The 23,504-nt window shown below is 43.4% G+C and overlaps 1 protein-coding gene across 1 annotated transcript in view; it reads left to right on the top strand.

Moving 5' to 3' along the window:
• Positions 1 to 23,108, top strand: part of LOC134806126 (adenomatous polyposis coli homolog) — a 52,957-nt gene extending 29,849 nt beyond the window's left edge. The window contains exons 3-13 of the mRNA XM_063779409.1: positions 4,899 to 6,278; positions 6,672 to 8,613; positions 8,994 to 9,330; positions 9,812 to 9,909; positions 10,760 to 10,911; positions 11,558 to 11,675; positions 11,830 to 12,032; positions 15,437 to 15,502; positions 15,933 to 16,012; positions 16,252 to 16,337; positions 17,111 to 23,108. Of these exons, the coding sequence (XP_063635479.1) occupies positions 4,899 to 6,278; positions 6,672 to 8,613; positions 8,994 to 9,330; positions 9,812 to 9,909; positions 10,760 to 10,911; positions 11,558 to 11,675; positions 11,830 to 12,032; positions 15,437 to 15,502; positions 15,933 to 16,012; positions 16,252 to 16,337; positions 17,111 to 21,120 (8,472 nt within the window). The 3' untranslated portion in view covers positions 21,121 to 23,108. The remainder of the gene's footprint in view (positions 1 to 4,898; positions 6,279 to 6,671; positions 8,614 to 8,993; positions 9,331 to 9,811; positions 9,910 to 10,759; positions 10,912 to 11,557; positions 11,676 to 11,829; positions 12,033 to 15,436; positions 15,503 to 15,932; positions 16,013 to 16,251; positions 16,338 to 17,110) is intronic.
• Positions 23,109 to 23,504: the final 396 nt, after the last annotated feature.

The following is a 23,504-nucleotide window of genomic DNA, read 5'->3' as shown; positions in this document are numbered from 1 at the left end:
GGCATTCCCGGCTAGATGACTGTCGTTTATAGGCATGACGACACCGCGCGTGTACGCTGAATGTAGCTTTGTTAACGTTTTAACCCTTTTACGCCCCCTTAACCCTTTAAACGCTAATGGTATATGCTAGGGGTCTGATACGTTACAGACTGTCGTATCCACAGCGCTAAGAATGACTTTTGTTGTAAAATCCCTTACTGTGTCAAAGGTAACTTCATGCTTTAAAAAATAGTTTAACTATATTATACAGTCGACGTTAAAGATGCATATAATGCGTTTATTGCATTAGGTTTTGTCATGAACTTGGATTAACACTGAAATCATATTATTTTACATGGCTTCCAAATGGTTACTCTGATCTGATATGATACAAATTTATTATATATAGTCGTAACTATTTGAACGGATTATATAGCGTAATTTAAAAAACGTCCCGTCGTTTCGGGCCTTTTTCAGCGTTCTTGGTACACGCAATATAATCCGTCCAACTATTTTATTTCATAGATAATTCTAGGGGTAAGCAAAGTATTTTTTTCAATAGCCTGTTATAGTGTCCCACTGCTGGGCAAAGGCCTATTAATAAAAAAAATGAAAAGCTATATACGGCCTGGGCCTGTAAAACTTATATTCTGTCTAGTTTTTCCATGCCTAATCCAATCGCGTTAGTTGCCAACAACAACCCTCAAAAATTACTTCAGTTTTCCTAGAAAATTAATTATTAATTACCTATTTAAGGTGCTAACAAATTAGTCACGGATATTTTAAGAGACGATACATTACATTAAAACAATTAACTTTTAACTGTAATTAAGGAACCTTTGTATATCATTTTTTTGTTTTCAGTTACCGAACAAAAAAAAATATTATAATTAATTTTTAAAATAATCACCCCTATTATGTACCTGTCAAGATGTTTAACACTGTCTGTCATGTCACGTCAGAAGTTGTTTTTCTTAAATGTCGTTATGATTCGGTGGGAAATGATAGTTTAAAGAGGTTTTAGAATGTCTAAAGAGGTCTCATTTAATTATCTAATTAACAGGGTGTTTTAACGTAGCAAATTTGTTTCCTAGTTTTCTCCAAAAAAACATAACAAAACCAACGATGTTTCATACTTAAATATATCCAAGAAACGAGTACTATCAGCTGTAAAAATATCCGTGACTAATTTGTTAGCACCTTATATACTGCTGTAATATTTTTTCGCTAAAAATACTTGAACAGAGAATTCATCAGTCGCGTAGCTCTCGCGTTACATTTTAATCTATAGTCCTTCTCCAGTGGGAACTCATTTGTTCAACTGGTGACGTCACTACGGTTTTATGCGTCATGTTACATATGGTGCAGAAGTACTGATGTCGTTTAAAAAAAAAGAAACAATTAATTACTAATTTATAGCTGTGTGACACTGGCAATTAGGGTTGAAATGGTGTACTGCCATCTCGCCGAAATATTTTTCGCCTAATTTCACTTCCCAACCAACTTATTGCAGTACTTTTAGTTGGCAAACCAATGCTTAGCATATTATTATTTAGCACAATTTTTATTTGAACACAATTTTATTTAGCAGATGTTCATTTTACCACGATTTATTTAGAAAAATAGTTACTAAGCAAATGTTTTATTATACATAACTATTTATTGTTAAATAACGTTTGCCCAAATTGAATTCGCATACTTTTTATTGGATCACAATTATATTTAGCATTTTTTTATGACCCGTAAAACGAAACTGCTCCCAGAGATAGGTACGTTATGGTTATTTTTTTATGACCCTAAAAACGAAATTGCTCCCAGAGATAGGTAGGTTATGGTTATTTTTTTTTATGACCCGTAAAACGAAACTGCTCCCAGAGATAGGTAGGTTAGGGTTATTTTTTTTGATGACCCTAAATACGAAACTGCTCCCAGAGATAGGTCGGTTAGGGTTATTTTTTTTTGGTGACCCTAAAAACGAATCTGCTCCCAGAGATAGGTAGGTTAGGGTTATTTTTTTTTGCTGACCCTAAAAACGAATCTGCTCCCAGAGATAGGTAGGTTAGGGTTATTTTTTTTGGTGACCCTAAAAACGAATCTGCTCCCAGAGATAGGTAGGTTAGGGTTATTTTTTTTATGACCCGTAAAACGAAACTGCTCCCAGAGATGGGTACTGGGTAGGTTAGGGTTATTTTTTTTATGACCCTAAAAACGAAACTGCTCCCGGGGATAGGTAGGTTATTCACAATATTAGGCGAAAAATAATTTATGCCTATCAATACATTCGACATAACAATAAAAGACATTTTGAAACATGACCAACTAAATATTTTGCCATACAATAATATTGTAAATAATCATTTGCGACATGTTATATATGCGAAACATTGGTCTGCCATCTGATAGTTTTGCCAAATGATACTATGGGAAAAATAGTTTGGGAAGTGATAATTTGCCATACAATTTTCGGCCACATATTAGTAAACCGGTTGAAATGTTTTTAACTTTTCTTTTCCACTGCGTGATATGATATAAACCCTTTTATTACATTTGACTGACAAGTCAATCGACTATTCTTTTCGAACTGTAAAAACGATTTAGTTTTGGAGCTTATATGATACACAGACCTGTGACATCACGATCTAATTGACCGAAGCGAAGCGAAGGTCTACGTTTTGACTCGGGCATTTTGCTTTCGTATGTCCGGATGTTCTCCTCTACAGGTCGCAATTCTTAACCGATTCTCGTGAAATTTTGTGACCGAATTTTATGAGTAAATAAAATTTTTTTGTCAATCCGGTTTTTGGAAATTTTTAAAAATGGCGGAGTCGTGATACCTGGCGCCTAAACAAATAGTCGTATCGATATCATAAGACTTTTTTCTTTTTGAGACATGTTTACAGAGTTAATAGCAAAAAATGCAGAAAAAAATTTTCGCTGGTTTAGGCGGTATTTAGATATTTAATTTTAACTAATTTTTTTTGAGAAGGAGTAGCTAAATTTCGTCAACCCATCTAAGAACTATTTGGCTCAGTTTGTAAACGTTCGCTTTTTCTGTTTGCACAGAGGGTCTGGGTTCGATCCCCAGTAATTGTATGCTGGGATATTATAACTTTTTGTATTTTTTTACACATAAATTTCGTATTGTTTTTCTTTAATTTACTATACACCGTGTTTTTATTGAATTCCGTTAACTTCGGGGTATAGTTAAGTACGTTTATAAGAACTAAATGGCATAGTTAATTTTCAAAAAAAAAAATTTTTTTTGTTTTCTTTTTTGTTTTTTTTTTTTGTTTAAAAAGTAATTAAATGTAGCATATAGCGTTGTTGTAACACGGGCATTACATTTAACTCAACCAAACAATTGAAATCTGTGACATATCAATGTCATTTCGTACATCAATCGACCGAGATTGTACTTAAGTTTAGTAGCAAATGTATGAACTCATTCTAAACACTAATCAATATGTAAGCCGGCCCTAAGGCAAGTGTACACGCTTGTAGAGGCCTTATAGTAAAAAAATAAATTATGGATTATCTCCGAAATGGACTTAATTAGAACATCGGTGTCTTTGAGAAAGTTACTTGATTTAAGCTCAGGAATGCACCCTTGAAATTAACGGAAATCAAAAAAAACACGGTGTATTTAAAGCTCTTAGCACCATGTTATTTCAAGCTCTGCTCGCGAGGTCTACAGCTCACAGAGCCACTAGTTACCTATAAACTACTCTTGGTGCTTAGTTTTTGTAGATTCATGTCATCTTCATCATCACATCAGCCAGAGGACGTCCACTGCTGGACATTTAGATTCATATAAATATAAAAAAATTACCACGGACTACCGTTTTTCCCTTAATTTAACTGACAGTTTTCATTTCTAATCCTAATGTGCACGCGAGTTACCGCATATGACGTTGAATTATGAATACGATACGAACAGGAAATGGTGTATTTTTATCCTTCGGTCCTTATTGGAGTTATTAGTTATTTGAGTCAACAGTTACTGCTGTTGTATTTGACACACGTTTCTATTCCCGTTACATATTTAGTGGAGTCATACATAGTTGACCGAAATTATGTATGACCGAAATTATAATTAAATTTTAATTAGACACATTTGGTTAGTAATGCTTTGCAAATAAACTTACAGCCTAAGCATGCAGACTGGTGGATCTACCTATACGGCTACCACCAGTTTTGACAATGACAGATTAGCTCGCGTCTACGTAAATTACTTTCTATACATCTCGCTTGCACTAATATGCGAGTACGAGCGAGATGCATAGAAAGTAAGTTACTTAAACGTGAGTGAATATGTCAATGTTAAAACTGGTGGTAGTGCTTCTCATCTACCTATGCGTTATTAGTAGTATTTTTTACAAATACTTGAGAGTAATATTCATAATAATTGCTCAATAAATGTCGCACACATAGCCTTAACACGAAAATAGGTTTATCAAATCTCTCGTCAATTCCTCCGTTTCTGTTTACTTTGCGAAAGGTCTCTACATTACCTGAAAATCGTCGTATTTCAGGAATTCGCTCACTCTTTCCGGTTTCAAATGTAGAAAGAAAGTTCGAATGAGTAAATATTTGTGTTTGCCCACCTAAACAGAAGACGTATAATTCGGTAGTAAAATTAAAATTGCGTGTAAACGTCGGCATTTTAATGATGTAATAAAAATAGCACCGGCCTACACACGGGCGCGTACGGTCAACCTTGACCGGTAGTTTCATGTTTAAGCTTTAAGCCGGTTGCTATGCCACCTTCACCCATTTCCCCTTATAAGGTATACTTTTGGCACTGAACTGGCTTTCATTTGTATCTCCCCCATTTACTGAGAGTATCGCAATGAAAGGCGTCTAAGTGGGGCAACTTATTCTAGAAACATTTTTAATAGTTCAATTTTACTTTGTTACAGTTGGAGAACGAAGTGATGGTAGATCCCTGGAGCAGCATGGACTCTTCAAATTCGCCGTTAACTGACTCCGTACCATCCGCCAGCGATGACTGCAGCCCATCCACTTCCAGTGAACCCCCGCGCGGCTCGCAGGATCCTTCCCCTCTGTCCCCCGAAGCGCGCCGCCTCATCGACTCAAAACACCCCAAACCCCCTCAGACTCAACCCCACAAAACGGACAAAGCGCGCTCTCGGGACCTCACACTAGCCCTGGATCCCGACCCGCTCCCGCGCCGGCATTTCCTCGACGACGATTACCAGAACGCATCCAAATCGAACATAGAATGTCGCATCCCCAAACCACATTTCCTCGACCACTCGCCATCACCCGACGAATTTGACGAGCGTAGCGACATTACAAACCCCAACTTCCTCGACGACGAAGCCGAGGACGACCAAGCGCAAAAGAAAGCCGGCGCCCTCCCCAAGAAAACTACAAAGATTTCCTCATATTTACCTCAAGAAGAACGACCGCATAGGACTAGTTACCGGAGTACGCTACATTACGGCTTAGAAAATGCGGCGAGATCTAGTGAAAGAGACAAAAGAGCTTCGCAGCTGTACAGAGGAACGTGGCCCGGCGAACGGGACATTTGGACCGGCCACGACTCGGCTAGCGTCCGGAGCTTCTCCAGCAACGGCTCGTCCGACGGACATCGGCCCTCCTCCAATTTAGACAACAAAATGGACTGCGTCATCTCTCTCATCTCCCTTCTTAGCTTATCACCAGAGAACAACGCCGACCTGAGCGGACCTCTACTAGAAATGAGCAGATCAGTGGAAAGCTGCATCGCAATGAGACAGGCTGGCTGCATACCCTTACTAGTCCAACTGATTCACTCCAAAGTACCCAGGGAGACACGGGACCGCGCCGCAAAGGCGCTGCGAAACATCATCCACACTCAAACCGACGACAAAGCCGGCAGACGAGAAGCGAGAGTCTGGAGACTACTCGAACAAGTGAGAGAATACTGCTACATCTTAGAAGATGTCGTAGAAAACCGGAAAGAAGGGAAGGAAGTTATCGAAGACGATGGTAGTAAACATCCTAGTCAAAGCGTGGCTGCGTTGATGAAGCTGTCCTTTGACGAGGAGCACAGGCACGTGGTGTGCCAACTGGGTGGTCTACAAGCTCTTGCGGCGTTAGTGAGTGGAGACCAAGCAGCGCACGGGAGCAGAACTGACGATAACACGTGCTTGACGATGAGGAAGTACGCCGGCATGACGCTGACGAACCTGACGTTTGGCGACGGCAACAACAAGTCCTTGTTATGCTCGTTTAAAGACTTCATGCTGGCGTTGGTGGAGCAACTGGAGTCGCCCAATGATGACATGAGACAGGTATGTTACCTTACGCTCTAACATAGGTGCTCTTATAAACTGTTAATAGATTACTAGTTAACTAACTCCTAACTCCTGCTTGAGAAACAAGTAAATGAAAGAAAGACCAACTAAAAAAATTTAGATCTATTTTTTGCATAGAGAACGCAATGGCGTTTATGTTGTCTGTCACAGTCGTGTTATTCATTAAGGCCGATTTATAGTTATGTTATTGATATTGAATACCATTTTCTATGTCATCATCATGACCCATTAGAACTTCTCAAAATGTATATCTGTTTGTGTTTTTTTTAATGTTTCGGTTACTTGATGTCAAGCAATTCAAGTAAAATGTAACATGTCAAATGCTAATGTCACACAAGTATATTAACACTTAATTTCGTTCTCCATCAGGTAACTGCTGCAGTACTACGTAACTTATCATGGAGAGCGGACACCAGCAGCAAGCAGGTCCTACGAGAAGTCGGAGCCGTGAAGGGCCTCACCAAAGCGGCCATGACATGCCAAAAGGAGGCCACCCTCAAGTCCGTACTCTCTGCCCTTTGGAACCTTACAGCCCACTGCTCCATGAATAAGGTCGCCCTTTGCTCCGTCGACGGGGCTTTAGGGTTCCTCGTCGATATGCTCAGCTACGACTCCCCCACTAAAACCTTGGCCATCGTCGAGAACGCCGGCGGCATCATGCGGAACGTCTCCAGCCACATCGCCGTCCGCGAAGATTACAGGCAAATTCTCCGCGAGAGAAATTGCTTGAGTGTCTTACTGCAGCACTTGAAGTCCCCCAGCCTCACCGTCGTGAGCAACTCCTGTGGAACGTTGTGGAACCTATCTGCGCGCTGCCCGCAGGACCAGCAGTTCCTATGGGACCACGGAGCCGTGCCCATGCTCCGCAGCCTCATCCATTCCAAACATAAGATGATAGCCATGGGCTCTGGTGCGGCCCTTAAAAACCTCCTCAACTCCAAACCTGGAAAGACACACATCATCTCGCTAGACAGCACAGCGAGAACTATGAACCTCCCTGCTCTGCCTACACTTGGAGCTAGGAAACAGAAAGCTCTCGAACAGGAGTTAGACCAGAACTTAGCCGAAACGTGTGACAACATCGAGCCAGCGACCTCGCCTACCACGAGCAACAGGGACGAGAAGAGTCTCTTCACGGCCACCGAGCGACAGATCGCCATGAACCTCAACAGAATGTCGTCAAGTTCACCTTTAATGGGAGCGCTGACCTCACAAATTTCACTCAGCCACAGCGCGCATCTCGCCAGTTACCTGAGCTGCAGTAACACTTTATTAAAAGGTGCTTTAGTCACTCGATCTACCACGGGAAGCACTAGCAACGTCAACCGTTCCGACAGCAAGGATTCCGTCACGAGCGCTCATTCCGACACAGTATTCGAAAGAGTCATGCGCACTGGAAAAGTCCCTGTACCAACACCGAGAAACAAAGACTTAATGAAGAGTGAATCAGGCGGAGAAGCGTTTAAAATGGCCTCCAAACCTTTAGCCAAGGACGGTTTCCTGCGATACCCAACGCAACCTCCGATACCACCACCGAGAACGACCGATATGAGAACTAATTATACAGAGTCTGGTTACGACGTCGACCAAGACTCTTGCGACCAGCCTATAGATTTCAGCAGGAAATATTCGGAAACTAAAACCAACGAGCCGGAACCGTCTTTAGCTGAAGGCAAACCCAAACCAACCAAAAAATACAAGAAAGACAGTTCGAGCACCTTCGGAGATTATCAAGAGACCGATTTAGACCAGCCAACGGATTATTCCCTCCGCTACGCTGAGCACCAATCGGAAAACGGTTCAGATATCTCCGAGCCGGCCGCCCACGAGGACACTATCAAACACTTCGCCACTGAAGGCACTCCGTACGAAACACCCATCATTTTCTCCACCGCCACCTCCATGTCTGACCTTAGAGTCATAGGCAAAGACGGGAAACCAAAATCAACACCAAGCGTGAAGGAAAACCCTGAGGTCATGACGCATTCGGATGAAAAGGATACTTGCTCCATAGAAGATCCCCCGAGACACGACAATGACAGAGCGATAGTTACTCCCCAAAACCCTGAGCCCATTCCTGAAAAGCGAAGTGTGTTCGACACGAAGTTCAGTTCAGGGATGATAAGTCCAGAGAAACCAGTGAATTATTGTGACGAGGGTACTCCTGGGTACTTTTCTCGAGTTAGTTCATTGAGCAGTTTAGGTGAGCCTACAGAAGAAGATAGTTTGGCGAAGAAGAATGCGATGGCTACTATTAATGTGGAGCCGAGCGTTCAGGACCAAAGCGCCAGCTCTTCAAAGGATAAAGAAGGTAAGAGTTCAGTCTATTTTTAGTAGAGAATAAAAGTAAATTTCCAGACCAAATACGAGATAAAAATAGTTACAAATAAAAAATTGTTTATAGGTCCCAAAAAGTACCTAGTTGCACGATAACGGCACAATATTTTAGAGTGGAAAGGAAAAACGAATGACGAAGAGATCAGTGAGAAAATAGTTTTAGTTGACCTTGTCAACCTAATGAAGACTTTTCGAATATGAGATTTTAGATTAACATTAATCTAAATCTAATAATGTACTTATCATCATCATAATAGATATAATTATGATGATGACCAGTGCATGACTAGATATGTCAAATGATTATTTCTGACCCTGTCTGTTTATTTACCTCAACTGTGTTTTTTTTTTCAGGTTCCAAAGCGGTGACATTCGCAACGGACCCAGTAGCAGTGAGCTCGCAACCTTCCACGCCAGGCCGTTTCGTAGAAGACACCCCGCTCATGTTCTCTCGCTCGTCCTCTCTGGGCTCGCTGCCTGAGGCCGACGAGCAGCAGGACCAGGGTTCGGTGCTGTCTGAAGTCAGGTCAGTTCAACACACAACGGACCCAGTAGCAGTGAGCTCGCAACCTTCCACGCCAGGCCGCTTCGTAGAAGACACCCCGCTCATGTTCTCTCGCTCGTCCTCTCTGGGCTCGCTGCCTGAGGCCGACGAGCAGCAGGACCAGGGTTCGGTGCTGTCTGAAGTCAGGTTGGTCATGAGTATACTACGATACTTCTTACGTTACTTTTTAACTGACTGTTTTGTTTCAAAATTTAAAAATCGCAGCACATGGTAATTTTAAACATTCGGTTTTCAATATAAATTTGTTTTAAGTTTTAACATAAAAAAGGAATTGATATCTTCCCTCAAAAATAAGATTGCGCGTATTTAGAAGCGATTTAGCATACATTGTTACAATTTTTTAAAGTGCGTTAGACTATGAGACTAGACTATGTTCGTGAGATTTTTCTATCGACTGAAAATCATAAAAAATCTGGATTCAAACCGATGGCGTCACTAGAGAAAATCCTCAAGATTGGTAATAACATTTTTGCAATTAAGTTTTAAAAAACTCGGCTCACTGAGCCTACGGCACTCGAAGCCGCGCTTCATTGAAGACAACTCTTACTATAGGAATTATGCCCAACTTAGAATAAAAGTGATAGTTAATTTGTGTGATTGTCTACAGTCGGCTAACGTCGGGCTGTATCTCTCCGAGCGAGATTCCGGACTCGCCCGGCGCGCCCGCCTCGCCGCGCTGCGCAGACCCTGTCTCACCCCCGCCAGGTATCAACCGTACTGTCCTACGGCCCAATGTCCTTTTTAAAGGACAAATTAAACATTTCCAAAAAATATTCAGATTTAGAAACAAAAAAGAAACAATGAACGAATGGAATGTACAGGAAGCTGTAGACGTAACTGATCCATCTGCAAACAAATTTCTATGGGTTATTCCCACTAGTTACCACCAAGTTGTTACCAGTGGTAACTACTGGGAATTTTTTTCCCACCTTTTACCACTGGTAACTACTGGGAATAAAAATTCCCAGTAGTTACCACCAACTCGGTTTAGTGGTAACTACTGGGAATTTTTATTCCCAGTAGTTACCACCAAAATTTTGTTGAGTTAAATACTAATAAAAACACTATAAATAGTGTAGTATAAATATATAGAGTAATTTAATAAATAATTATAAGTCGATTAGTGTTTTAGTAAACTCCCTTAAAAGTGACCAAAAATATTGAAACAGTTTAACCTGTACTAGTACAAAAACTATGATATATGTACTTAAGGATAAATTTAATAATCCATTTAGATGATTTATCAAGTGATTTTATTAGGTAATTCAAAATAACTCTATTTATACTATTCATACCTACTGTTTTTATTAGTATTTAACACTAACAAAGTTTTGGTTAAATACTAATAAAAAGTTAACAATAACTAACCCGAGTAAAAGTGGTAAAAGGTGGGAAAAAAAATCCCAGTAGTTACCACTGGTAAAAACTTGGTGGTAACTAGTGGGAATAACCCATTTCTATGCAGGGGAGTCGGTTATCTCTGCAGCTTACTGTACCTCAAAAAATGGAATAGTATTTTCAAATATCAATTTCATCTAACGTAAACTGTCCACAGTTTGCGAACCGGAATTGGACACCCGCGATTGTCGCGAAGTGTCCGTGTTTGAGGAGCGCACTTCGCAGTTCATGGTGGAAAACACTCCGGCGCAATGTTCACCGCCGAACCTGAGCAGTTTGAGCAGCCTCACCATCGAGGAAGAGGTCAAGGTCAGTTTTGGAAAGCCTGTTCTCCCGAGTATTTAATACCTATTATAATTAGACCTATAGATACAAAACAAGAAGGTCGTAAGTACAAATGTTCTTGTCGCTTACAACTATTCATATTGTACATTTGTATCCAGGGGTGCTAAGCTAATCGTTTTGCTGACTGTACCTGACGAGTATCTAGTAATGATTCTGATGATGAAATAGAGAGTAAAATGGCAGTGCGTCTCACTCTCATTAAAGCAAAATGTGAGACGCAATACACATTGGACAAAGAAATTGGATAGGTGGAAAACCACCCTAATTGATTGGACTAGAATATTTAATTTCATTTTGCTTACCTGGAATAGAATTATCTAAATAAACGAATACGGATGTGGTAAGTTATCCTTTACCATCGCATTTTCACCGAAACTCACGAACGTGCTATGCTATTTCAGTCAGTCTCAGTACAAAAAGTAATGAGGTTGACTGAAGTAGCATGCATACGAACGTTTCCGAGAAAATACGATCGCAAAGGATTAGTACATCTGTAGGTACTCCTGCAATGATTCCTTTTTTTAATTTTAAAATTTTACTTCATTAGTAGAAGCTATTTATAAGGGTAAATATAAATAAGCAAGTAATCACAAGTATAAATTATTTGCAGCCATCACAGCTAAGCTTGAAGCTGTCCAATGGAGACGATGGTTTCAAGAATGACGGCAACGAACGCTCACCTGCACCCCGAGCACTCCCCGTGAGGACGATCAGTGAACCACTACGAGGTAAGTACTTTATGCCAAGTTAGTGGCAAGGTGCGCCTCAGTGTTGGCTGTTATTGTAATATGCAACATGCTAATTGTAAAACCTTTAAATTTTGAATTAAGAAAAGTCTAAGGCCAGGACTCAAGGGGTCAATAATATTGAAAATTGTTTCAGGAACCCAAACCCCCGGCGACACATGCCAGGTGTACTTCACAGAGGATACACCGGCCATCCTGTCTAAGGCGGGCAGCAACTCCAACCTGTCCGTGCTGTCCATCGACTCGGCGCCGCCGCGGAACGCTCCCGACACCTCCGACAGCAGCAACCTGAGCGACGCGGACCTGCTGGAGGACTGCATACAGAAGGGGATCGCTAACGTATGTACCACGTCTGCCCAGTGTCCTACACAGAGGACACACCGGCCATCCTGTCCAAGGCGGGCAGCAACTCCAACCTGTCCGTGCTGTCCATCGACTCGGCGCCGCCGCGGAACGCTCCCGACACCTCCGACAGCAGCAACCTGAGCGACGCGGACCTGCTGGAGGACTGCATACAGAAGGGGATCGCTAACGTATGTACCACGTCTGCCCAGTGTCCTACACAGAGGACACACCAGCCATCCTGTCGAAGGCGGGCAGCAACTCCGTGCTGTCCATCGACTCGGCGCCGCCGCGGAACGCTCCCGACACCTCCGACAGCAGCAACCTGAGCGACGCGGACCTGCTGGAGGACTGCATACAGAAGGGGATCGCTAACGTATGTACCACGTCTGCCCAGTGTCCTACACAGAGGACACACCAGCCATCCTGTCGAAGGCGGGCAGCAACTCCGTGCTGTCCATCGACTCGGCGCCGCCGCGGAACGCTCCCGACACCTCCGACAGCAGCAACCTGAGCGACGCGGACCTGCTGGAGGACTGCATACAGAAGAGGATCGCTAACGTATGTACTACGTCTGCCCAATGTCCTTCACAGAGGACACACCGGCCATCCTGTCCAAGGCGGGCAGCAACTCCAACCTGTCCGTGCTGTCCATCGACTCGGCGCCGCCGCGGAACGCTCCCAACACCTCCGACAGCAGCAACCTGAGCGACGCGGACCTGCTGGAGGACTGCATACAGAAGGGGATCGCTAACGTATGTACTACGTCTGCCCAGTGTCGTACACAGAGGACACACCGGCCATCCTGTCCAAGGCGGGCAGCAACTCCAACCTGTCCGTGCTGTCCATCGACTCGGCGCCGCCGCGGAACGCTCCCGACACCTCCGACAGCAGCAACCTGAGCGACGCGGACCTACTGGAGGACTGCATACAGAAGGGGATCGCTAACGTATGTACCACGTCTGCCCAGTGTCCTACACAGAGGACACACCAGCCATCCTGTCGAAGGCGGGCAGCAACTCCGTGCTGTCCATCGACTCGGCGCCGCCGCGGAACGCTCCCGACACCTCCGACAGCAGCAACCTGAGCGACGCGGACCTACTGGAGGACTGCATACAGAAGGGGATCGCTAACGTATGTACCACGTCTGCCCAGTGTCCTACACAGAGGACACACCAGCCATCCTGTCGAAGGCGGGCAGCAACTCCGTGCTGTCCATCGACTCGGCGCCGCCGCGGAACGCTCCCGACACCTCCGACAGCAGCAACCTGAGCGACGCGGACCTGCTGGAGAACCTGCATACAGAAGGGGATCGCTAACGTATGTACTACGTCTGCCCAGTGTCCTACACAGAGGACACACCGGCCATCCGCACTAAGGACCCCAATCACATCTGCATAGAGAAGTTACTAATAAATAGCACGGTATAGTTGCGAAGTTGCCATACTCCAGTGTACCGCGAGGTTGGAAGTCCTCTTTATCGCTCTTGCATATTCGAGCGATAGAGAGGCATTAACGAAATATCGATTGTAACTGTCGTAAAGTTGGTATTGGAATTTATCTGAAGTGACAAACATTTTTCTCGTGAATAACTCTAAAAGAACACCAATAAAGTATAGTTTTTCTGTTAAAGTGAATGTCAAGCTGAATTGTCAGTCATAATATGACTGATAAGATATTATATTATAATATCTTGTTCATAATAGTATTTTATACAATCGTGATATAATAAGAGAGTTTTTCAGTCGAGTACCGTGTTTAGGCAACGAGATTGAAAAGCTTGATTATATCACTATTGTATACAATACTTTTTCTACTAGTCAACAAAAATAATACTTTAAACTAGTAGAATCATACAAACAAACCAAACCAAACGTGTACAGCTAAGATTCCCGCGACCCGGCCGCCGCGCCCCGCGCCCTACGGCGGGCTGGTCAACGACACCTTCTCGTAACTGATGAGGCCCTGGTACTTGCTCCGCGCTAAATTCAATTTTTAGACAATTGTTTTCTCGATTTTGGCCACCGTAGCCTATGGAGACTAACAAGCAACACTAAGTGGTTTTCGTAGTCTATGGATGTTGCTATATTAAGGGTGTCACATGCGCGTTTCTGACTTATGAACTAATTGTTTCTACTATACAACCTAAAATAATTAATTTGAGCTATGGTTTTGTTTCGTCCTCTTGATCGCGGCGAGCTGTGATTGGTCAATTTCATTATAGTTGACTAAACTGTATCGAAATGAATATTATAGTTGAGTTGGGAGCCCATACATTAAAAATACCCAATTGCAGTTTGGTATAAGAAATCTTAATTCAAGAATTACAGTCGACTAGTAGAAAAATAGTACATTATTGTCGAGGCTCGGAAGTAGCTACTTGCAGGCTGAGGATTCGTTTTAAACGGACGACCTTGGGAGTCCGTTTAATTGAATCCGAAGCCAGCAAGTAGCCTTCCAGCCGAGTCATATATAGTGCTTTTCTCAAAAATAGTGCAAGAAATATAAACATAATAGAATTATTTTACAAAAGCAACGTCCTTTCGTATATATTTTCACAGAAAAAAGTAGAAACAATTGCAAAGGTTTGCTTTACCGCCTTTTTATTTTTTAAATTTTAAAATAGAAGTGTATTTTTCTGCCGAAAATACGCAAACCTATTTGAGACACCTAAATAGTCGCGATACCAACATTATAATAATAAGTACTTATCATCTGTTTGGCTGTTTAATGGGCCTGTGCCTTCATTTGATATGGCCATTTAAACTTTTAAAAAGTTTGGAACTCGACAAATAATGGAAAACATTTTCTCAAAAATGGACGGCAAAGTCGACTTTGCCGTTTAAAAAATAGGTCGCGAAGTGCGGTGTTTATGGTCAGTCAAAAATTAAAAAGTTAAAAACATTGCAGTCTCGATTTTGGGACTGCAATGTTGCATACAAATTCCATTATTTGTCGAGTTCCAAACTTTTTAAAAGTTTAAATGGCCATAATAAATGGAGGCACAGGCCCATTAAACAGCCAAACAGATGATTAGTACTTATTACATAATGTTGTCACCGCGACTATTTAGCTGTCTCAAATAGGTTGGCGTATTTTCGGCAGAAAAATACACTTCTATTTTAAAATTTAAAAAGGCGGCAAAGCAAACTTTTTCAGTTCTTTCTACTTTTTTCTGTGAAAATATATACGTAAGAACGTTGCTTCTGTAAAATATGTCTATTATAGTTATATTTCTTGCACCATTTTTGAGAAAAGCACTATATATGACTCGGCTGGAAGGCTACTTGCTGGCTTCGGATTCAATTAAACGGACTCCCAAGGTCGTCCGTTTAAAACGAATCCTCAGCCTGCAAGTAGCTACATCCGAGCCTCGACAATAATGTACAATTTTTTCGCAGGTTGTGAAAAACAAGCCGTCTTCAGACTTGTCTTCAGTTAACTACTCAGACCGGGATAACGTTTATGTGAGTACTTGCTTATCATTAGCAGCCTATATGTATTTTCATTAACCTACTGAGACTAAATGTACATTACAATGTACATAATCGTGCAATCTAATTTGAACCATTCAGGAACCGAATAAAGTAGCATTTCTTTTGTTTCATTGCTTTTTAAAACAAACGAAATTCGTTCCAATTTACTTATAGAATAAGGTTCAAATTAAAAATGTGAAAACTTTATATGCTGGGTCTTACGAGGTTAATACATATCATTGTTTTTTTTTTCAAAATTTTGTTGCGTGGCACAGCCTCTGGCCAAATGAAATTAATCCGTTTTGCGGAAGCGATTTCATATAAAATGTGTGGATATCAAATATTGGGACAGAGTTTTTGACGTTGTTTATATCTGGGACATGGGTTAATAATAACATTTGTATTTTTTCGTGTTTTGCAGAGATCCCTGCCTCCGTATCTCCGCACGTCCACCGAAACCGTGAAGATGTCGCACGAACATGAAAGGAACGTACGAGTGAGGTGAGTTTATCGTTTTCAAGTAGGTTATGTCATTTAGTGTTAAGATGTTTATGTTTGAATATCATGGTTATTGATACGCCTTCAAAGTAGTGTTTATACATTTTAAGGTGCCGTCGATTACCTACATAGATTTTTATTAAAGACGGTCGTAGAGATTTTATTTGGGAAAATTGTAGATTAGCTCATAAAGTTTGAATCGTAAATAGAACAGTAACCGACAACCGTATGTAAATTTGCAGCCCTAGCCCCACTATGTCCCCGCCGCCGCCGCCGCCGCCGCTGCCGCCCAAGGACTCGCGCCACGCCGCCCCGCCGCGCCCGCCGCGTGCGCCGCCAGCACACCCCGCCGTCACAGGTACGTCCCCGCCGCCGCCGCCGCCCAAGGACTCGCGCCACGCCGCCCCGCCGCGCCCGCCGCGTGCGCCGCCAGCACACCCCGCCGTCACAGGTACGTCCCCGCCGCCGCCGCCGCCCAAGGACTCGCGCCACGCCGCCCCGCCGCGCCCGCCGCGTGCGCCGCCAGCACACCCCGCCGTCACAGGTACGTCCCCGCCGCCGCCGCCGCCCAAGGACTCGCGCCACGCCGCCCCGCCGCGCCCGCCGCGTGCGCCGCCAGCACACCCCGCCGTCACAGGTACACGTCCACACTGGGACACATTGTATCACCTGCACGATTCTAATAGTCACATTTATTACTTGACATATCCCACATCACTCTCACGCTTAATACGTACTTGTTAGAATGTAACAGCCTCGTCGATACTGATAAAGAAAAGGCCATCTAGGCCCCTCGGAAGTCCCAATTTTTTAAAGACGTCCCGATTGTTAATCTTGAAATGTGACCGTGTCCGAAAAATAAAGTTATCCAAAACGGTTACCTAATATATTTTCATGTCGTAATCCCGACAAAAAACACAACTCGCCTTAATTCCTCAACATCCTACTCGCGGTGATATGTATTTCTCTTATTATAATTTTTTAACAAAAACCCCATATACCTACTTGAATAACACATAATTCACGATACACTCGTACAACATTCAGTTTTGTTTTTTTAATTACATGCCATAATATTAATACATCTTTTACTATTTCCAGAACGCAGACGCGAAAGCCGCCTGCCAATTAAAACAGCGCGCAACCTCGAGAAACAACTCCCCGCCAACCACGACTCATCCAGTTCCCTCAGCCTGGACTCGTTCGGCTCCACCGACCGCGAGATCTTCGAGGAGACCGTCCAGGCCGGCCTCAGCCACGCCACACACTTCCACAAGGCACACTCCGTTGAAAGACCTACGGACAACGTAAGACACACTAGACATCATAAATCCCTCGACAGGAGCGACAAAATCTCGCAGCATCGACCTAAAGTTAAAGACGAGGAGTTCGAGAGAAACCTCGCTTCGGGCGTCTATAACATCAAAAGCAGCTCCCGCGTTCGGAGGCTGGACCAGGAGTTCGCTTTAACGAGATCCCCATACTCGTATCACGGGGAATCCTCCTCTATGGCCCATAGGTTTAGAGGTCACCACTCTAGGTACTACGACGACGGTCCACCGAGCTTACCCGCAAGAATCGACGAGCCTAGAAGACAACTGGAAAGAAGCAACTCGCTGAGTTCCCTCAGCAACGATTCGTTCGGATCTACAGATAAGGAGGTGTTCGAGCGCTGCGTACGTATGGGCATGTCGAAAGCCCAGCCTAAGAGGAGCGAGAAACTCCGCGTGCGAAGCGACGACAGGTCCGAGCGACGCGACGGAGGGAGGCGACGCAAGGACAACAAAAGCCAGGGGGCGTTGGACAGAATGGTCGGGGAGGAGTCGCGGGACCGCGCGCTGCTGGAGGAGGTGATAGCGCGCGGCGCGGGCGAGGGCCGACACTCAAAAAACGTCCCCGCGCCGCCGGCGGCCGCCATCGCCGCCGGCGGCGCCGCCACCACACCGACACCCAAGCCTGGCTCTGATCCTCTGCTCGTCACCTCCTTCCCCTCTCTCGCTCCCTCGCTCGATACATCCCGGGAACCTCCAGCTTCCGCCCTCACGAGTGACAGCCTGAATCGCTCCAACGAGTGCCTCGCGCCGCAGTCTGCGAATACGACTTTAGACTCCGAAGTCCGCGACGAACTCAACCGGTCTAACGAGTCCTATGCGGACGTCCTCGACGGATCTTGGAGCGACGAGCCGAGAAACTACGAGGCGGCGACGTTGACGAGAAAGAAGCTCGAGTACGCCGATATTAAATACACTGAGAAGGCCTTCGAGGAGTCCAAGCACGATACGTGGAACGACAACACGTGTCCCGATGACGTGACGTTCCCGACTATAAGCGGCTCCGTTCATATGGTATCATCTATTAGAAGTGAAATCGCGGATGCGGCCTTAGCGTTACCGGATTTACTAGAGAAAAGTGAAGCGGTGATGTCCACCCGACCCGATCTCACCAACAAGTTGGATGAGGACACGGTCGCTTCGGAACTGCAGATCACTGAAGACAATCAACTCACTGATGTCATGCTCGACAACATTCCCGAACCCAGCTACACTTCCCTAGTTGATGACGGCGAACAGAAGTTTGATTCCCTCATGGCATCCGCTATAGAAAAAGAAGCGGCCAGGTTAGCAGCGCAACTAAAGAGCTCTACATACGGCATGGAAAACAGTGTGACATCGCTAACTTCTTTAGACCTAGACAATGTGAACCCACCGTCACATTTAGGCAGTCTTCTCTCCTTAAGCGCTTCAGGTCAATGGGATGATACGTCGAAAAAATCCCAAAAATCCCGCAAAAAATCCCTCCCCGTCGCCATGATGGTTAAGAGAGCGCTCAGCAACTCCATGCACCAAGGATCCTCTGAACACTTAGACAGCAATCCCGTCAGTTTTCTCGAAAATGTCAAACCACCTTCGGAAATGGAGAATTTGGACATGGAAAGTAGCATGGTGTCTGTGAGCAGCATAGTGTCTGAGGTGGCAGATAGAGAAAAGACTCCCGTAGTATTTGACTTCAAACAGCCTATCCAGGATTTCCCTCTCTGTCACAACTTTAATCTCCTAGACTTGGACAAAGTCAATCCTCCATCGCTATTTGATGAAATGGCAGAGTCCACAGTAGAAATAGAGCCTACTACAGCACATCAGCTACACGATGAAGTTTCTAGTACCTTAAATGTAGTCACGGATATCCCGTCCGGCTCTGAAAATTGCACGCCTCTTCCATCAGACATGAGCAGCGTAGAATCTACTCCAAAGAAAACGAGAGACCCTAAATACTTGACCCCTAAAGAGAAACGAAATGTAGCTAAAGATAGATATCAAACTTATACTATAATAGACCCACCATCTGAGTCAGATGTTCTGACTGTGACGTCTGAAGAATTTATGACGTGGACCAAATCAGAAAGCGACAGATCAGACGACTACGTCACAGCTAATTCAGAAACGAAATCAAAGAGGAAGATGAGTGCTAAACAACGACGGTTAGAGGACAGAGCTAGGTATCAAACGCAGACCGTCAACATACAGAGCATCATACAGGAGACAAAGGCAGTCGATCCGCAAATCGAAAGCTTGAAGCAGCGGCTAGCCGCCAAGAAGACCATGAAACAGAAACGCATGGAGGACGCGGAGAGATTCAGAACTAGAACACTCAGCGAGGATATCCCTCCATCCCCAACGTTCGTCACAAAAGACGCCAGCTTCGAAAACGTGGAAACAACTACAGGCTACGACAGTCTATCTTCTAATGAACTAAACCATCAGCAAATTATAGACGACAGACAAGATGATGTTTTCAGGGAAACTGATAGCGGGCACAATGAAGACGACTTCGAACTAAACTCGACCCAAATGCAAACCTACACTAAGAGCTTCAGAAACTATCTCCCCGTCATAGAGAGCCCAGCAGCGGTGGATATCTGCGTCGTCAACAACTTGAAGAACATAGAAATGACCGCGTCATATCGAAGGGCGCTGCAAAGTGATAAAGTCCAAAACCCGAGCACTAGCGACTTCGCCAGCTACGAGGGAGACACACATTCCGACAACGATTCTGAGGAAGAAGCCGCTCCAAGACCTAAACCGAAGATCACCAAACCGGAGAGACGAGATGAAAGTCTAGATTCGAATGACTCACACGAGAAGGAGGAGCCCAAAGCGGTCAGGGGCAGGAAGAAAGCGGCGTACGTCTCCCCTTACAGACGAAGCGTACCCCCCGCTAAGAAAGCCGCCACCGCGCCAGCCAAGGCCCCAGTGAAGGCCATAGTACCTCCCAAACCTAGTGCCAAAGCTCCGAGCAAAACTCCAACGACTTCCAAAACACCTAGCGCCAATACTTCACCTAAAAAGACTCTTAATAAATCGCCATCCAAGATAGCTCAAAAAGCCGTCGCCATTCCGCTAGTAGCCGGCCAACCTTTGCCTCTAGAACGACAGGGCACCTTCACTAAAGAAGAAAGCTCAGTCCCCGCTAAAATTTTACCAGTTACCGTACCAGAGAAGAAACCAATCGTATCTAGATACGCGAAAACCACCCCTAAACCCGCCGTTAACAACACGTCTCCGTCTAGATTACCACAACTTAACCGCTACTCGAAACCTCCCCTAAAGAAAGGCGGCAGCAGCGAGAAACCTGCGCCCAAACCCAAATCCGCCATGAGGAACTCCGCCTCCAACCACAGCCTACAGAGCAACGACAGCGCCAAAACTGTCACCCTAGCCTCCAGGGGCTCCAGACAAGGCAGCACTTCCAGCGTCAACAGCGTACAGTCTTCCAAAATCAACTCTAAAGACGTAGAAAGCAAAATAGCCAGTCTGTGGAAAAAGGTCGAGCAGACTAAGAAAGTAATCGCCAAGCCCGACAAGCGGGTTTGGATCGAGAGCGATAAAACGGAACAGCCGAAGCTAATCCGAAGTTCCACGTTCGAGGGCCAGCCCAAGCAAGCGCAAGTCTCCACTGCGCCTAAACAGAAAACTGCAATAGGTATCAAAATATCGCAAATACCCAGTTTGAGGCCGAAGTCTACGCCGTCGAAGATCACCGCGCCTGCTGTGAAGAAACCGGTGACTACACGGGTGTTTACGAGGAAGCCGGCCAACGGACAAGTCACGTAATGTCTCAAGTATTTAAAAACTCAGTGAATGACGTTTATGACTCGTAGAATCAAGTGCGGATCGAAGATGTATGGAAAATTTATCGATGAGAGGGGTCATAGTTGTTTATCGAATTTTTAGGCCGTAAATTGGTGTTTTAAATAAAGACACATTCGATAGGCCAGTCAGTGTAAGCAAAGCAGTTAAATATTTAACTCAATCTTTCATTGATAATGTGGGCAAACGGTCATGGCCGTTTCCAAAACTAATACATGTGTAAAACTTGAGTGGAATGGATGCGAAATTGGATATTTAAGGAATGTTTGCATATTTATTCAAATTATCGTTTAGGATAGACAATTATGCTTGTCTGAGCAAGATAAATCGATCAATGTTTCTGGACACAGACGTCACAAATCGAATGGACTTAGTTGATTAATAAAGTGATGATATAAGTAATAAAAATGTGTTTCTTTAGGTCGGGCATGTTTGTTCCAGCTGAGACTAATGTATTTTACAACTATTATGCTAAGAAAAGCTTAGTCCCTTGACCATGCAATAAAAAAAAAGATATATGTATAACCCTTTTATCTTTATAGAATGTTAATTTGATTGCAAGTTTAAAAACCTCAGTTGTCATTCTATAGTTTATTTTATCTATGTATATTTGTTGCATTTATTTACATTGGGATATTGACAATCCCTTTCTGACTGCGGTTTTAGTTTAAGATATCCTTTTGTAAAGTTAGCGGATGACGAAAAAACCATGTGAAATGATAGGTTACGGAGCAACCTTACGGACTAAAAAAATCGTGTTGCGTACATAGGTAGGTATGAAATCTAACCTAATATGTTTTATGACAGATTTTCTATCACTTTTAGCGCTTTTTACTTAATCTTTACAATGTAAGTAATTTAAATTAAGTCTTTAAAATAATCATAGTTTCTGTTCCTATCGATCCCATATTGAGTTGCCTTCCGATTTTCGGTTGAGAAACATGAGTTTTCTCACTGACTATCGTAGAATGGTAAGCATTAGCTCCATTCATTTCGATGTAAATAATTCACATTAAAACTAGTTAAGGTTACCATAACACAATTTGTATATTTTTCATAATAGCATAACTTAAGTAACGTAAATTGGAATGTCACGTAGTTTCGCCGTAATAATGGGGACAAATATGGTATTTGCCTCAATTTTCTACGTCTAGTCAGTTTCAATGTTATTTATAAGCTAAGCCTCGAGGTTACTCAATGGGCTGGATATAGGTTGTTTTTTTTTCTTCCAATTATTAGTAAAAACCCTTTGTACTTCTCTCTTTGATGCATATGAAGAAGTAAATCGTCACCAATATTTAAATCAAGCTTAACTATGTCTACTTGTCGTATTTATATCGATATTTATAAATAGTTTATTGAAGTCGGTATAAAACAGTACGGCAGGTAAACGTCATAATTAGAGATTCTTACAAAAACATGCAGGTACTTACAAGGTCATAATGAAAAATAGTTTAAATTTTAAATGCTAAAGTCCGGAGCAAAAACCCTAACAATAGCGTTCATAACTGGACTGTTACTTTGACTATTTCTGACTATAGGACCAGTCAATTATTCTCCTTTCAAAAGTTACTAATGCTATTTTAAAATTACTTGTACAGTCATCAGATATATCGGAGCGGCCGAGGTGCTCAAAAATATCTGAACACGCACTAACGCCTTGACAATAGAGGCGTGCTCAAATATTTGTGAGCGCTTTGCCTGCTCCGATATATCTGATGGCGTCTGTACCAACATTTTGTAGTATTTTTCCGACGAACCCATGGCTAGATAGGATAAATAAGCTTCCCCGTGACGTAGTACTGATTTCGTAACGTTACACGTATGTAAGGAATAGCATAATGTACTCGGTTATCCGCTGCTGTAGCCATTATTCTGTTACGCCAGTTTAGGTAAATAATTATATAGTCGTAAGGTGCATATTTTGATGGTAATAAATGATATTTACCACATTCTGTTTGTTTTATTCCAAATATTTTACTTTTTGAACCCGTCTTGTCTATAAAATTTAACCCAGGTCACCGAATAAATAATAGTACTAGGTACAGAAGACTCACTCTAACAAAACGCGTCTGTTACGATCAGGACAGGTATGGCCGCTAGGTGGCGACAGCGCCACGCGCGGCTTGTGGCTAGCCACCAAAATTGGTGTGGAATGGATGTACTTTTAGCTACCTGTAGCAAAGCGACGAAATCGCGGAGTGAGTCACGCCTGCCGAGGTTTAATCAAATCACAAGAGCTGGTACTAGTAAGTGGTGGTTGAATGAAATGAACGGGTGAATGAAAACTATGTATGTGTGTATCACATTAAGCCAAATTAAGCTTAGAATAAATTTAAAAGTGGATA

The sequence above is a fragment of the Cydia splendana genome, chromosome 2 (genome assembly GCF_910591565.1).
Source record: "Cydia splendana chromosome 2, ilCydSple1.2, whole genome shotgun sequence".
Taxonomy (NCBI): domain Eukaryota; kingdom Metazoa; phylum Arthropoda; class Insecta; order Lepidoptera; family Tortricidae; genus Cydia; species Cydia splendana.
Note: the sequence above shows the minus strand (reverse complement) of the source record. Positions and strands in the feature narration are given on the sequence as shown.